This window comes from Juglans regia, chromosome 8, assembly GCF_001411555.2.
Source record: "Juglans regia cultivar Chandler chromosome 8, Walnut 2.0, whole genome shotgun sequence".
In the NCBI taxonomy this organism is placed as follows: Eukaryota; Viridiplantae; Streptophyta; class Magnoliopsida; order Fagales; family Juglandaceae; genus Juglans; species Juglans regia.
The window spans coordinates 7,348,895-7,364,736 of NC_049908.1; the positions used below are offsets into that span (position 1 = coordinate 7,348,895).

Sequence of the window (15,842 nt, forward strand, 5' to 3'; positions counted from 1 at the left end):
TACACCCTAACTAGACTGGCATATTGAACCATCAAAGTACAACAAACTGATATTTTGTAGCCTTCATCAAGATTAATTATTAAAATCTTGCCACGCCTTTTATTTTTCCTTCATCTCGAAAATTATAACTGGATTGGAGTGTAAAATACAATTTATGGATAAAATTTGAGATTGCAATATGTCAATTTTGATAAATTACAGTGCAAAGTGTAAAATTCTTAGTAGTCTGAACTTTGAGTGTGTAAAGTACAATTTATGGATAAAATTACATATTGACACAAGAAAATATAAATGTAACGAGGATATAGTATGTAGAATTTTTCGTAGCCATAAATATTACTATTTCTACTAAGTCCCGTTTGATTTCACAGATAGACTCAACCAATTTCATCTTATCTCATTCCATATTATCTCATCTAAATATTTAAACACCATTCAAATACAAATATTTTTCAATTTCAAAATTTCATTTTTTTTAAATTTTTTATCTAATCATTACCTAATTATTACAACTTCTTCAAAATTTCAAACAAAAAAGAAAAAATAATTAAACTTTTTCAAATACTAAAATAAAAATAATATTAAAAAAATATTCTAATAATATTTTAAATTTATAATATTTTTATTCAACTTTTTTTTTCTCTCATTTCCTAAAATTCTATAAAACATCTTAATTAAAACTATTTCATTATTATTCACCAATTATCTCTTTATTATTCATAAAGTTTTCATTTTCTCTCATCTGTATAAACAACCGAGGCTTAAGTTTCTTCATTAGTCGTTATCAAAGATTGTTTTTGTGCACACCTGACCCTAGGTGTGTTTTTCCGTGATTTGGAGACGCAATCGAGCTTGATTGTCACCAATTTTATCAATAAATATTAATATGTACTAAAAAATATTTTGTATCATCAACTTAATACAAATTTCATATATCAAAATCATCTTAATACAAATTTTACAAAATTGATTTTAATGGGTAGAAGAGAAAAAAAAACTGTAAAATAAAGTTTGGAGAGTGAATAGTATTATTTAAATTTAAAGAAATATTATTCATAACTATGTAAAATTTTGAAGATGGATAATCTAATGTAGACCAATTTAGAAAGATATTATATAAATATAAAGATGAATGTGAAGATGTATAAGTCATTCCAATGCTCTAAGCAGGTTTATATTGCTAATATTTTTACAAATTTTTGTTGGGATGAACGAAAAGTAATTGAAAGTGGAAACGAAGAAGCCGTAGATTCCAAGAGCCAATTAGTGCCCAAGAAAAAGAGGTCAAAAGTCGCCCAACTTCCCCTTCAATAGAGGGGAAAAAGAAGGTAAAAGAGCTTATTGATTTATGAGAAATTCTACTTTCAATCGCCTGGGAGAATTGCTGCATAACCGGTGCGAAACTGTGTTTCGTATATACCAAACGCCACGTTCCATCATTTTTGCCCTCCTTTTTGAAGAACTGTTCCCTTTGTCTACCCACAGAAGAACACGAAGCCTTCCTCCCAAACATACGAAGACATGGTCGCAACTTCCTCGTTTGCAAGTTCTTATTCTCATCTTCTTCTTCTTATCTTCTTCCTCAAGCTCCTAACAAGAATTAAGTCCTCCATTAAATGGGTATATTGTTCCCTTCGTCTTCCCACAGAAGAACACGAAGCCTTCCTCCCAAACAGACGAAGACGTGGTCGCAGCTTCCTCGTTTGCAAGTTCTTTTCTCATTTTCTTCCTCAAGCTCCTAACAAGAATTAAGTCCTCCATTAAATGGGTATATGCCTAGACCCCCAAAATATCCGTAAAAATAAATCAACCCACAATGACAAACACACGGTGACAAGCACAAATGCAACCCACGGCGACCCCCAAAATACTCGTAAGAGCACAAAATCTCAGGTGAACCAGGCTTCAACCCACAGTGATAAACATAGATGCAACTGCCTAAGAGAAACACATATGCAAATTCGGTACCCAACATGGTAATGTGCGTGATCTTGAATACCCAACACAGATTCGATACCCAACACAGATGCAACCCATCAGCTGGTTCACCAGATCACCACTACAGATCTGGTTCTCCTACCCACAACGCACGATGTCACTCACTCTCCCTCAGACGCTTTTTCTCCTTTCTTTGCCTTTTTTTTTTTCACACGAAGGCCAAGTATGCGAATAAAAAAGAAGCATTCACAAAAAGCCAGGGGACAGTCTCATCTAGGTCATAGACGCCAGTAAAGTTTCATCATCTTCTTCGTTGCCAACTTTAGTTGACCAATGGGAGTGCCTCTTGGGGAGTGGTTGTGGCTTCATGGAGAAGACGAATGAGAGAGTGGCCGTCTGTGGCTTCGTGGAGAAGAAGATGAAATTCCACAAGTGTTAGCTAGATTTCTTCTTCCTACGTAAAAATGAAACTCTGCATTTCATTAATAACATGGAGATTTCCCACCGGTTGCACAGGCCGGTTGCAAGAAGCATTTTTCTTGATTTATATTTACGAGGATAAACCCAATTTGGAGTTATTGGGCCTAGGCAAAGTATTATTTCCTTGGGAGTGCTGCTAAACCTACCAAAGTGAGCGTAGATTAAACTTGCACGCGTCGAATCGTAATTTCATCCTCCACTCCTTGAAAATGGGCCCAAATTTTAATTGAGGCTTTGTCCTTGCATGAAATAGCAGCTACGCATCTTTCGCCTTCGCACTTTCTACCCTTTTCACCTCAAATTCAGTGCAGTTAAAGTACACTCCCTATTAAATAATATTTTTATTAGGAAATAAGAAAGATTTTATTGTTAAGCAGGTGAGTGAAGCTTATATACTAAAATATTTATATGATATAATTTATTTTAAAATTTTAATCTTAAACGATATACTTTACGTACTGACTCAAGAATTGAATATCTCATGAAAATACATGAGTACTAGACGTTTTGTGCGCCAGGCTGAAAGCCCCATTGCAAGACTTAGACACTCTAGGCCTATGGTTTGAGGCTATATTTTGATGTCAAGATCACCTCAATACATCTCAAACCAATTGTTCGTGGGACGACCCCATACTTTTTAAACTTTTCATGAAAAGTTAAATCCATCTCAATATATTTCATACATGCAAATACATATTTCAATTTATTTATATTTAAATACATATCAATGAGACTTATAAAATACTATTATTCTCATATCAACTCAAATTACATGAGAACACCTCAGCATCCAATAGCAGCCTAAATCAACTCTCTAGAGTGACCGTACTGCCCCAACATACGCGAGGTTGTAACACATACAGTTCATGCGACATATATAAAGTAATAGCGAGAGCAACAAATCAAGAAAGTATATATACAACCTCGCTATTCTTTTAGATCGAAGCTCCTTAGCATGCTTTTAGCGTTTCTTGCAGCTAAATTGTGAAGGGTGGTCACTTTTCCTTTAGCTCCTTAATCCTATCTGTCTTTAGGCTTAAGCTGTAGCAGGTCAGAGAGAGAGAGAGAGAGAGAGAGAGAGAGAGAGAGAGAGAGAGAGATATGGAAAAGTTGTCAGGGCTGAGCCACCTCTTCATGACAATATTTCTGCACAACTTCTCAAGTTTTATGGTAAGCCCAGCCATCACAGATGTTACAATGTCTGCACTTTGTCCCGGAAGAGACGAATGCTCACTCGCCATCTACCTGACTGGATTTCAACAAGCAGTAAGTTCTTTCATCTCCTAAAGCTTTCTAAGTTATTATTAATGATCATCTTTTTTCCTTCCCAGTTTTCCATTAATTCTCTATTTTCCGGCCAGGTTTCCTTTTATCATATATATATATATATATATATATCCAACTTAGGCTGCATGCAATCTATTTTTCTCCAATATTGGATGCAAGATATATATATAACCCAATTCAATCACATTCTTTTAATTTTACTGATCGGACGGGTGCTTAGAAATTTTTCTTTCTTCTCCTTCTTATTGTATGCTTTTTATTTCATGGTTTAGGTAGACTATTGGACATTAATTAGTGTTTTGATTTTATAATTATTATAAGCTGCATATTGGGAGTGCTGTTAGATTGCCGGCCAACAGTGATGATGGGCCTGCGCAAAATTAATTTTTTTAATTTATATTTTTTTAATATTTTTAAATATTTTAAAAAATATAAAAAAAATATCAATATATCAATAGTCACTTTCTTAATTAATAAATAAAATTTTTTTAAAAAAAAATTAAATACATTAACAGTCAAAATGAGAAAGTAAAATAGAGAAATATAATAACATTATTCGTATATTAAACGTCAATTCTTCCTATTAATTAAAAATTATCTAAATAAATAAAAGAAGTGCTTTAGCCATAAATTTTTTTTATAAAAATATATTTACAAATTAAGGTTACTTGACGTGTTTATATCACTGAATAATTGTAGCTAATCTCTCCTGCAATTTAAAACTCTCTCTCTCTATCTCTCTCTCTCTCCATTCTAACGAAATTTCCATTCACTTTCACGAGGCTTCCTAGCTTTTTGGCTCCTTCGGTTTTTATGCATTTCCACGAACTTCCAACTCGGGTGACCCACATTCCCTATTAAATTTAAGACCCAAATCAGCATGCAGTAACAATGTAAAATGCAGTCTGTGCACTGCACCCTTTGTTTTTCCCACAAAAATCCAGTTTTTCTTTTCTTTCATCGTACACTTTGTCCGCCCATAATAGGAAAATCATACGTACCAGTCTTTCTTTCTTTCTTTCTGGCTCTGTACACGTGGCTCCCATCACTGGTCTGTGATCCAATGATTTCAAATAGAAAAATATTATGTCTATTGCTAATTAGCAGTTGATTACAAAACAAGTTATTCCTTGAAACCTAAAGTTAATAGAATATTCAAAACGCAAGTATTTCCTTTTATTACCAATTGATGTGACTTGGTTTCGATCGTTTTGGATGGGCACAGATTTGTAAATAGGAGTTTGTTTTAAGTAAAATCACAGGCCCACTCGACAATAGATATTGCAGGCCAGGGAAGAAGCAATGCAGTGACGTTTCCCCTTTCTGGGAAGTAACGAACTTTTTTCTTTGTTTTGGTAGGCTGACACAAGCACTCCAAGACATGACTTCTAACTTCAATTTAATCGACTTCTAATTTACTGATCTCATGTAGTTGGAATGCTTAACTTAACTTCTAAATCATCGTTTCTCTTAAAAATTTAAACAGATGTGAATAGATAGATTTTAATTATTTATATTATATTCTTAATATTTAATATTCACTTTCTCAAAGTGAAGTAAGGAACATTAATCGAGTACCAACTAACAACATAATTCAAAATTGAGACAGACAGAATCCTTCAACCACACGATTCTGAGTATTTTTCTAATTTTCAACAAGTACAGTGAAAAATATGCTGATCAACCATTGAAAACTGCAAACTAATGAAAGAACAGAGCTTACTTACTATGTAAGGTCTCCCTCGACTAATGGGAAACCATGTCACAGCCTTTTGTTTTCCTAATTAAGCATGGGAGACCAGAGCATATTCACCTGACTTTGTTCTGTCATTCTACCCATTTCACAGCTATACCCCAACGTTTTATATATAAGTGGATACTTTTTTCTCTTCTGGGAGTGGGAACTTTATATATGTATGTATATATATATATATATGTATGTATATGTTACTTTTTTTAAAGGTTGTGTTTTATAAATCACCCACAGAACATTTAACTGCTTTAGTGGAATAATTGATACTTTTATAAGTCTGTCGTTGCTTCCGATCATGGCTGGCAAGCTATCGTTCGGCTGCCCCCCACCCCAGTTTTGTTTCATTTGCTTTCGTTCAAAAACTTTCGAGGGACAGAGGTGAACATGAAAGAGCTATTAGGGTTGAGCCACCTCTTCATAACAGTGTTTCTCTGTGACATCTCTACGTTTATGGTGGTTCCGGTTATCACAGATGTTACTATGTCGGCGCTTTGTCCTGGAAAAGACAAGTGCTCATTGGCCATTTATCTCAGTGGATTTCAACAGGGGGTAATATTTTCTTCATAACCCAGGCTTTGCTAATTTACTTCCCAGTTATCTTCTTCATCATTTTTGTTTCCCACTAGAGAGTTAGAAAGCGACTTTCTAGAGCGAGAGAGAGAGAGATCATGTTCTTGTTCATTACAAATCCCGGATTGAAGACTTCTTGAGCATTATTCAGGATATGATTTGATTGCTTATTTGGTCTGTATGCTGGTAATTTCAGATACATCAATTTGAAAGTTAAGGCTGTGAATGTAACAGGTGTTTTCGATTTGCCTGAAAGCAAAACTTTCAGCCATGCAGCATAGAAATCTCTCTCTCTCTCTCTCTCTCTCTCTCTCTCGTATTCATGATAAGGGATATAAACTCATGATTTATGCAGATTATAGGGCTGGGAACACTGGTGATGATGCCTCTGGTGGGAAATCTCTCTGACAAGTATGGGCGGAAAACTTTGCTTACAGTCCCAATGATTCTCACCATTCTTCCCCTTGGTATGCAATTCCTTTTTTCTTTCCAGCTGAAACTCAATATTAATCTATCACTCATCATGGTCTCATCCTTTTCACTTTCCCCTCACCATTTGTGGTGGAAAAAGAACATGGTCTCAATATGTGTCGGTGCATGATACGTTAATAAGAAGAGCCAAACTACTTTTCTCTTAAATTTATTATTTTCAATAGAGATACTTTAACCACAAAGAAACTACACAAAAAGAAATCTACAAATTGACGTGATTTAATACAGTACGTCAGATTATAAATTTATTTTTTATGTAAAGTAGATTTAACGTATCACATGAAACCACATCAGTTTGTAAGTTTATTTTTGTATAATCTCTTTATATTTGTAGTAGTTTTATTTTCAATATGTGATTATTATCAAATAAAAAATTGTTTAAAATTTATCACATCATTTAGTACAATTATGAATGATAAATTAATGATAAAAAAAAAATAATAATTCTCTATTAAATATGAGTGTTGAATACACCTTCGCACATGATTATTTTCAAAAGTTTAGAGAATAATATTAATATTTAGAGTTAGGGTTATGCTACCCATTACACTCTAATGACATCAATTAACAATTGCCAATTGCCCCCTCATTCATTATTCAATAAAAAAAAATGGTTGACGTGACTCCATGCCATGTTAGTTAATGATGTTATGTGGAGTAGAGATTTTTCAATATTTATACAACTACTTTATATTATTTCAAATGAATTTTTTTTTATTAGTTATTATTTACTACTCCACATTCCAATATCTTATAAAAAAAACTAAGTGTAGGATATGGAAGTGATCAATAATGGCTGGTGCATAATATTTATTTATTTCAAAATTATATTTCTAACACCACTAATTGAAATATTGTGGAATCAACTAAAATAAATTGGTGACATTTAAGCTTTACAAGATAAATAAGGCTGCGTTTGAATGTTGAGTTGAGTTGAATTCTTTATGAATAATAGTGAGTTGAGATGATGAAGTGAATTCTATATAACCCACTTAAGATGAGTTTAAATGTATTTATGGGGAAGTTGAAAAATGTTATGGGTCCCAAGTATAAAAAGGTGTTGAGTTGAAAAAGATTGTGGGTCCTATGTATAAAGAGATTTTTAGTTGAGATAAATTTAATAATTTAAGAGTTAAGTATTAGATGTTAGAAGATATCTAAATTTAAACCGAACTCAACTGAACTGAATACAGTCTAACAACCAAACAAGCCCAAGTCCCAAAAAAAAAAAAAAAAAAAGCACTTTACTTTTTTGAAAAAAAGAAAAAAGAATATCAGAATAAAGGTTATAAGTAGTACTCTTATCTTTAATATTATTTTTATCGACAATCGGAGATAAAAAGGATTGGGTTCACACTTAATATATGCTGTAATTGCTGGTCCATGTTTATTTATAACAGTGCGTGTCGATTGTCCAATTGACATAAGGTTGTCTCCAGACAGATATGCTAAACTTCTAATTTCTTAAGCCATATTCCTGGAGGGAGGGCCCATATGATTGAGGAAAAAATAAAATCACATTTATTTTCTTATTATTTTAAATTAAACACCCACTAGTGTGACTAAAATAATATTATGTATAGATCAATTATATATTCTCATGGCATTAATTTTTATTAAGAAAAATCCACACAATATCTTTTTTGCCATAGAAATATTTATTATACTTTTTTTTTATTAAAAAAAAAAGTGTAAGATATCGATTGCTCTTTTCTCTTCTCATCGAATTCTATATATCTAATTTCCTCAAAAACTTATTGTTCATCATTTTTTTTCAATAAAATAATGAAAAAAATCCTTTTTCTTTGATTTTTTTTATGCAAATCAATAAATACTATTAAAAATGGCTTTTTATATAATTGATTTGTCTAATTTTTTATCACGAAGATTCTGATCATATCTGAAGAGGCACCTATTGCCGAATTAATTAGTGAGTTCCAGGTCACCCAATGCGTACAGCATTTGTAAATTTGTATTTTAATATTTGTAAATTTTGAAAAAGAAGAAAAACACGTTGGATTAAAATGACGACAGCATTTGGTGACACTTTTGCAGGAGTATTAGCGTACAGCAGAGAGAGGAATTTCTTCTACATGTACTATGTGTTAAAGACCCTCACTGCCATGGTTTGTGAGGGCAGCGTTCACTGCCTTGCACTTGCTTATGTGGTGACTCTCTCTCCCTCTAGTTATATATAATTTTAAAAATGATAATTACAGTTATAAATATATAAATGTGACATAATTATTTAAATAAATAAATAAATATAAAATTTATATAAAAAAAAGTTAATTTTTTAATTATAAATCTTATTCTTTTAAAATAATTATAAAATATTTATACACTCTACAACTGTATATAATATTAATTTTTTAAAAAGTAATGTTGTCTATCTATTGTTTCACTGTTAATGCATCTTTTGGGCTTTGGAATGGCCCATTAGGTGAATTGTGGGCTTTGGATGGGCTTCAGCTTTCAACCATTCGCTTCCCATCGAGCCTTTATAGTTGAGCTTATGACTTGACCCGCATACGACTTTGAGGGCTCGATGAGTCGTAGCTTAATATTTTTTTATTATAAAATAAGTAGCTTGATGTTAAAACGTTACGTCAGTATATAAATTTACTTAAAACGTTATTTATAAACTTTACGTCAGTATGGTGTGTTAATGCATTTTGACATTTAAAATTTTAGTACGATCAAATTTCATATATATTTTTAAAGAAGTGAATAAATTTAAAATTAATATAAAAAAACTTATTTTAATAATAACCTCAACTTTTTTTATTATTTTTTTAAGCGATACACATTCTCCGTATACAGTATTACTTTTTGAGTTGTTATATTCTGTATATTATTTAAAATATATATAATTTTATTTTTTTATTTTCATAATTTTAAAAAATATAAAATATGAATCATAAAGATAAAAAAATAAGAAGACTTATATATAATTTGAAAAATTCCCACATTAACACATCCAAATTTTATTTTTTTATAATTTTTCTCTACTTTTTTTCGTTTGCAAAAGGTTCTGTTAGGAAGTACCAAAACCTCTCGAATTCAATACCTTTTTCTTTCAGGCAGACAATGTTACTGAGGGCCGGCGAGCGTCGGCCTTCGGGGTTCTATCGGGGATTGGATCCTCTGCATTCGTCTGTGGAACACTTTCCGCTCGTTTTCTGTCCACCTCTTCTACTTTCCAGGTTCTTTTTCTCTCTCTGAATTAATGAACAAGTTTCATTTGAGTTCCCGGTGGTCCTTATCCACTAAACAACATGTCATTAGGTTGCGACCTCCGTGGCGGTGGTAGCAGCGGTGTACATGAGAGTATTCCTCCCTGATTCCGTCGTAGGCCACGGTCTTACGGCTTCATTGATCTCAAAGGAAAAACCGGACCTTACCAAACCAGATGGAGAATCGACTAGGAATGGCACGCAGCTTTTCAAAAGTATGCCTTCTTTGGAGGACATGGTCTCCTTGCTGAAGACTAGGTCCGTATGTTTTTTTTTTTTTTTTTTGCCTTTTGGCTTTTTTGAATGAAAATTTGTAGTCCATTCTCCTCTAAACAGGTTCTTGAATCTTAACGTTTCTTGTTGGGAATAATTATATTTACTCGATTTGCAGCTCGACGTTTTCCCAAGCTGCAATTGTTGCGTTTTTTAGCAACCTTGCAGATTTTGGCCTTCATGGTTCGATGATGGTACTTCTCTATTTCCATGAATTACACGCATTTTTGTTTTATGAACTTACGTAATTATAGTGGCTCTATACTCACTGTTCCAAAAACTTAAAGCTGTCAGAAATAGTGTAATTTACGGCCCGTTTGGATACTTAAAATATCTCAATATATCTGTTAGTAGTAATGAAATGGTTTGAATTATAATGTTTTATTGAGTTTTGGGAAATAAGAGAGAAAAATAAAAATATTATAAAATTAAAAAATTGTTTGAATATAATTGTTTGAATATTATTTTTGTGTTGAAATTTGGAAAAAAATATTGTTTTTTGTATTTTGTTTGGGAGTTTGGGAAAGTTGTAATGATTTTGTAATGATTAGATGAAAAAGTTGAAGATTTGAAATTGAAAAATGTTGTGTTTGAGTGATGTATGAGAAGGAAATATACAGTTGTGTTGCCAAACGGATCCTTAATCATCTAATTCAACACTCCTCTAGTGCGTGGCCACTCCCTTCTTCTTAATGTAAGTCACTGCACATTTTTTTTGGAAAAACAACTAACACAAGAATGGTTGCCTGAATATGAACTGCTGTCTATGCCTCTTATGCTGACAAAAACAGAATGATTTCAATTTTCTTCATGCTTGGTTGAAATGACCTACTTTCTGGTCGCTCTTAAGAACTACCCCTAAAATCTTCAAATTTAGACATTGTATTTTAAAAGGTTTTAATTAATGGGTAACTTAAAAGTCATGAATTGGCATTATGCAGGTGGTTTATATACCGAAATATAATGTTATGCAAGTGGACCCTATAATTTTACTTACATAAGGCGTTATGGTGTTGAAGTTTGTTATTTCCTTTGCAGTATTACCTAAAGGCCAGATTTCACTTTAATAAGGATCAGTTTGCTGACTTAATGGTCATTTCTGGGATCGCAGGGACGATATCACAGGTATGTTAGACATTTTTTTTGGGTGCCACTTGCATTCCCCTTGCGTAGTCATTTTCAATATAGCCATGGTTCCTTCTATTCCATGTTGAAGTCGATGTCAAAAATAAAGAATAAAAATTGAAGCTATCATGCAGCTCTTCCTCATGCCTGCATTGGTTCCTGCTCTAGGAGAGGAGAAGCTGCTTTCAGTAGGGCTCCTTTTTAGCTGTGCACATGTAAGCACCTTGTCTCTCTGTTATAATTCCCCTAGATGCCACCACGGCTTGAGCATAAGAACTTCTGTCAAAGTTGATTGTCACCTTTTCAAAGCAAAAGTTATATAGCATGTAGATCATGTTCTCATTTAATAACTTATGGACTTGAATGCAGATGTTTCTTTACAGCATTGCGTGGTCTGTCTGGGTACTTCTTTGCAACTTTACTTCAAATCCAAGTTTCTTCCTTTTAATTTTATTCAATTTGCTTGCTCCATTGTTTTTATTAAGACTACTTTTATTCTTTTCTAGACTAAATTTGGTATATGCTTTAGCTAACTTCGATTATGTTACAGTCTGACTAACAGTTTGAATGCTGATAGGTTCCTTACGTCGCTGCTATGTTCTCCATATTGTTTTTTCTCTCACATCCATGTGTGAGTCTTCTTCATTTTGTAGTTTCAATCTATTGCGCATTTACTTGGTTATAGACTTATAATCTGTTAAATAAATTACTGTAAAATGTGCAGATGAGGAGCATTGTTTCTAAACAAGTTGGGTCCTGCGAACAGGTAAGTTTCTTAAAGAGTCCCTTCAATATCTTGCTGGTTGGCATAAATCTGTTGACTGCTGCTTTTATCCCATTAAAGAATAAACGTGGATTGTTTTTCTTTTAGTGAAGTGAAATTAATAAAGGAAAAAAAAAGAGATGAAGTTGCAGAAAAATAGTCCTGCAGTCTGTATGGCCTCAAATATGTCCCAATTAGAGCAGATGCTTTTTTCCCCCCCAGCACAGGTTCTGTTTTTTACATCTGACTAATCGCTTTTCTTTTGTTTTTGTTCCCGTCTCTTACAGGGAATGGCTCAAGGGTGCATTTCAGGCATATGTTCCTTTGCCAACGTTGTTTCTCCCTTAGCTTTCTCTCCTCTAACAGGTGATTGGGAATTTATTCAGTCTTATATTAAGCCCAAAGCCAATTGATCTTAACAAGGTTAAATTGTTCTTTCAGCTTTATTCCTGTCTGATCAGGCACCTTTCAATTTCCCTGGATTCAGTATTATGTGCATTGGATTTGCTTCGGTAAGAGAGTTTATGTTATGTTGAAGATGTGCATTAGAGTCATTATCAACGACAGCACTTGTCTTTTGATAGCAGAACTAAAAGTCCTTTCTACATTTCGATGGTCGAATTAGTTAAGATTCATGATTTTACACTGCTGCGTAGAGTGGCATATCTCTGTTATATATGCTGGTTCAATAGATAAATCCATATGTGATTTACACCACCGTGTAGACTGCCATATGTTTGTTAGATGTGGCTACCTATCAGTCTAAACCAGGACTTGCTCATTATATGGGATGAGAGAATAAAATAAGACAATGCTTAAGGTGGTATATTGTAACGACCCGGCCTAATATTTTTAAGGAAAGTTTACTGGGCCTAAATTATGTTTGATGGGCCATATTGGAAACCACAATTGCAATTTATTGGATAACCAAGTGGGCCCCCATTTAATGACTGTCTTTTCCAGTTTAGTTGGTTTGGGAAACTATGATTATGTTTTAGACATGGTTTATTTGATTAACTCTTTCATGAGGTAAACAATGTTTTTATTTAATTACGCAAGTCTCTTGCCTGGCTTAATTTACGCAAGTGCGTGACATCCCTAGCCTATGGGAAGGGGGTGTTGCATATATAGTTTATGATTCAAATGACTCCGATGTCATGTTGCATTGAATAATTAGATCAACGAACTTGTGTCTAAGGGCATGAAAGCCTCCTAGATTCAGGCTAGCAAAGCCTAAATTTCAGAGTCCCAATCATTGTAATCCCAATTCGGACTAGCTTCCCTATGCCTTTTATCTTAAAAATATTTTCTTGTTCATTTTGAGGTCTTTAGCTTTGTATTTTTCTTTTTATCTAAATGTTTCAATATACAATTAAAATTCTTATAGTTTCACCTTTTATACTTTGTGGTTATAGAGACAAATTCTAAGAAAATTTGTATGTGTAGATGATAGCCTTCATTCAGAGTATGAGGATAAGAGCAGCTCCTCCCATGTTATTTCACAGAGGCAGCAATTGCGACAATGCAGAGGTATAGTTTTTAACAATACGAATGCTCCCAACTGGAAGCATTCTCCCTGGTATTCTCAACCCTTTAGTTATTAGATATTCGCATGTTGACGAGGAATAGAACTCTCAAGTTGCAACAACCATCTTACCCCAGTAATCTTGAGCAGGTGTAAATTACTCCAAACCATTTGCTCGCAGTCGCATTGGGAGTCTGTTTGACAACATGGCAACATATTCTGCTATTTATAAAGGTTGCCTTCAAAGTCGATTTGGTGACGAAACAGCACACGAGCCTATTTTTGAAAAGCACCTCAACGGTAAAATTATCTGTATGTTCACATTTTCAGAACATGATACATGCCTTTAACACTTCTTATCACAAGTTGGACTTGAATGAGTTGTGTAGAAGAGAAAATGGCATTACTCCTTGAGTCATTGATGACTTTCCAGCTATATGATAGTGAAAGTCTTATGTTCCCCTCATCTGTTCATTGCCACCTTCTGTGTGATTTTACAGTCGACACATGAGTTGCTGATGTGGCAGGCATGTAGTAGTCATAAAAAGTCTTAAATTCAAAAAGAACCACAATGTCCATCACATGCATGCCACATAAGTGACCAGCATTGCTCGTAAAAGCACCTATCCCGCTGTCTCGACCCACGCAGGGGTGATCAATTTTGTTTACAAGTGGACCACTCTCTCTCTCTCTCTGGAAATTAGTAACTAACGTATTAGATGTATGAGAAATGTTTTATCCACAAAAATTTTACAAAAATACATTAATAAATTGATGTAATTCGATGTGATGTAGTGTATTAAATTATAAAATTCTTTTTACTATAAAGTATATCTAATATATTATATCAAGTCACGTCGGTATATATATTTTATATATCTAACACTTATATTCAGATATTCACTTTGATATAAAGAAGGATAAAAAGAGGTTTTATATACACATCTTTTTCTTGTTGGTCGTTACAATTTTCGGACTATCCATGAGAGTAATTGGCCTTTTTGTCCTTTTGATAAGGATAGTCGTGCCAATGTCCACCTTCGTCAAGAAATAGGTCTCATGAAAATTTAAATGTGGGATAGATAATTAATGTTGTGACCAGATCCTTTTGAGGGATGCAATTGGATGTGAGTTCCTTGTATGCTGTAGTGTACTATTGTGATAAATAATCTCATTATTATTTACAAATTATTTCAATTCATCTTATCTCACTATCCAAACAGATCCTAAATCTTCTCACGCCCACCCAATGTGGGGGAAGTCTAATTAGCACTATAATCAATAGGAGATGTACTAAAAATCAGATTAGATGAAGGTTTGTAAGAATTGTTTTGGGGAAGTCTATAATGGCTCATTTGGATAGTAAAATTAGATGTGATTGTTTTAGATGAGTTAAATAAAATATTATCATAATAAATTTTTTTTAATATTATTATTGTTTTGAAATTTGAAAAAGTTAAATTGTTTATTATATTTTGTGTGAAAATTTAAAAAAATTGTGATAATGAGATGAGATAGTTTCTGTATCCAAACGATCCCTAATTTTTAAAGTAAGACAGAAATGTAAAGTCTACAAACTATAACATTTGAGTCTACCAAATAATATTTTATACTTGATAAATACTACAAATTTTACTTCATGTGTTTAATTCTTTCTCATTCTAAATCCTAGAATTTTGATGATGTCTAAATGGCGGAGATACACTCTAGAGTGAGTGCAATGTTTATATATTCTGTGTTTATAATACGTACATTCGTGAAGAAAGATTTTGGGGAATAAATTTAAAAACTCCTTGAAACCACTGACATATTTGCAATCATCTCTAAACTATTAATTTCAAGAATCACCCCTTTAAACTATCAAAACATTGTTACACATAGCTCCATAAAAATTTGGCTTTTATTAAAAAATAGAAAATTAAAAAAACATATCGAAATTAGAGAAAAAAGTTTAAAAACTAATTATAAAAGGTAGGAAAAAAAATTAAATTGAAGATTAATTTTTTAAAAAAATTTCGGATACTAAATTTTGAAAAGTGTAGACAAGAAGTGAAAAAATATTATATTTTCCCGTCTCTTAAAAAAATTATTTTAAATTCCTTTTTTATTTGTTTTGAATTCATTTGGATATTATATTAGTCATTTAAAATTTTATGATAGTTTATAAAGATGGTTGCAAAATTTAATAATATGAAAGTGACTGTAAAACGGGTGCTAGCTCGAGAGGATTGTGTTATTTCTAAAATTAACATGAAGATACGGGTGAGACAAATTTATAAGGGTTCATGTTGCCTAAACGTTCTTAAATATTTTCCGCTTATTTTATCTTCCATCTTGAGAATATGGGAAAGTTGTAAAATCAAAACCGCTGGTTTGGTTACACAAAATTATCTCATATCA

General features: G+C 32.8%; 1 protein-coding gene across 3 annotated transcripts; it reads left to right on the forward strand.

Annotated features, from left to right (window-relative positions):
• The first annotated feature begins 3,322 nt into the window (after positions 1-3,322).
• Positions 3,323-13,903, forward strand: LOC109013947 (hippocampus abundant transcript-like protein 1). 3 transcript variants are annotated; one of them, XM_018996222.2, is made up of 15 exons: positions 3,323-3,684; positions 6,384-6,495; positions 8,576-8,688; positions 9,604-9,726; positions 9,809-10,014; positions 10,148-10,223; positions 11,068-11,154; positions 11,289-11,369; positions 11,524-11,556; positions 11,732-11,785; positions 11,879-11,920; positions 12,205-12,283; positions 12,359-12,429; positions 13,364-13,447; positions 13,593-13,903. In XM_018996222.2, exons 1-15 carry the CDS (start codon positions 3,520-3,522, stop codon positions 13,596-13,598), a joined length of 1,332 nt encoding a protein of 443 aa, XP_018851767.1. In that variant the 5' UTR covers positions 3,323-3,519; the 3' UTR covers positions 13,599-13,903. The 3 variants fall into 3 exon arrangements, with proteins under 3 accessions (XP_018851767.1, XP_035548796.1, XP_035548797.1); XM_035692903.1 differs by having other exon boundaries at positions 3,324-3,684; positions 8,576-8,685; XM_035692904.1 differs by lacking the exon at positions 3,323-3,684 and adding an exon at positions 5,713-6,007.
• Positions 13,904-15,842: the final 1,939 nt, after the last annotated feature.

What these genes read in the sequence shown, in the direction of transcription:
- LOC109013947 (XM_018996222.2), top strand. Translation starts at nt 3,520, where the DNA reads ATGGAAAAGTTGTCAGGGCTGAGCCACCTCTTCATGACAATATTTCTG. An exon ending in TCTCACCATTCTTCCCCTTG is followed by an intron (nt 6,496 to 8,575) that starts GTATGCAATTCC and finishes ACACTTTTGCAG; the next exon opens with GAGTATTAGCGTACAGCAGA. An exon ending in TCGCAGGGACGATATCACAG is followed by an intron (nt 11,155 to 11,288) that starts GTATGTTAGACA and finishes GCTATCATGCAG; the next exon opens with CTCTTCCTCATGCCTGCATT.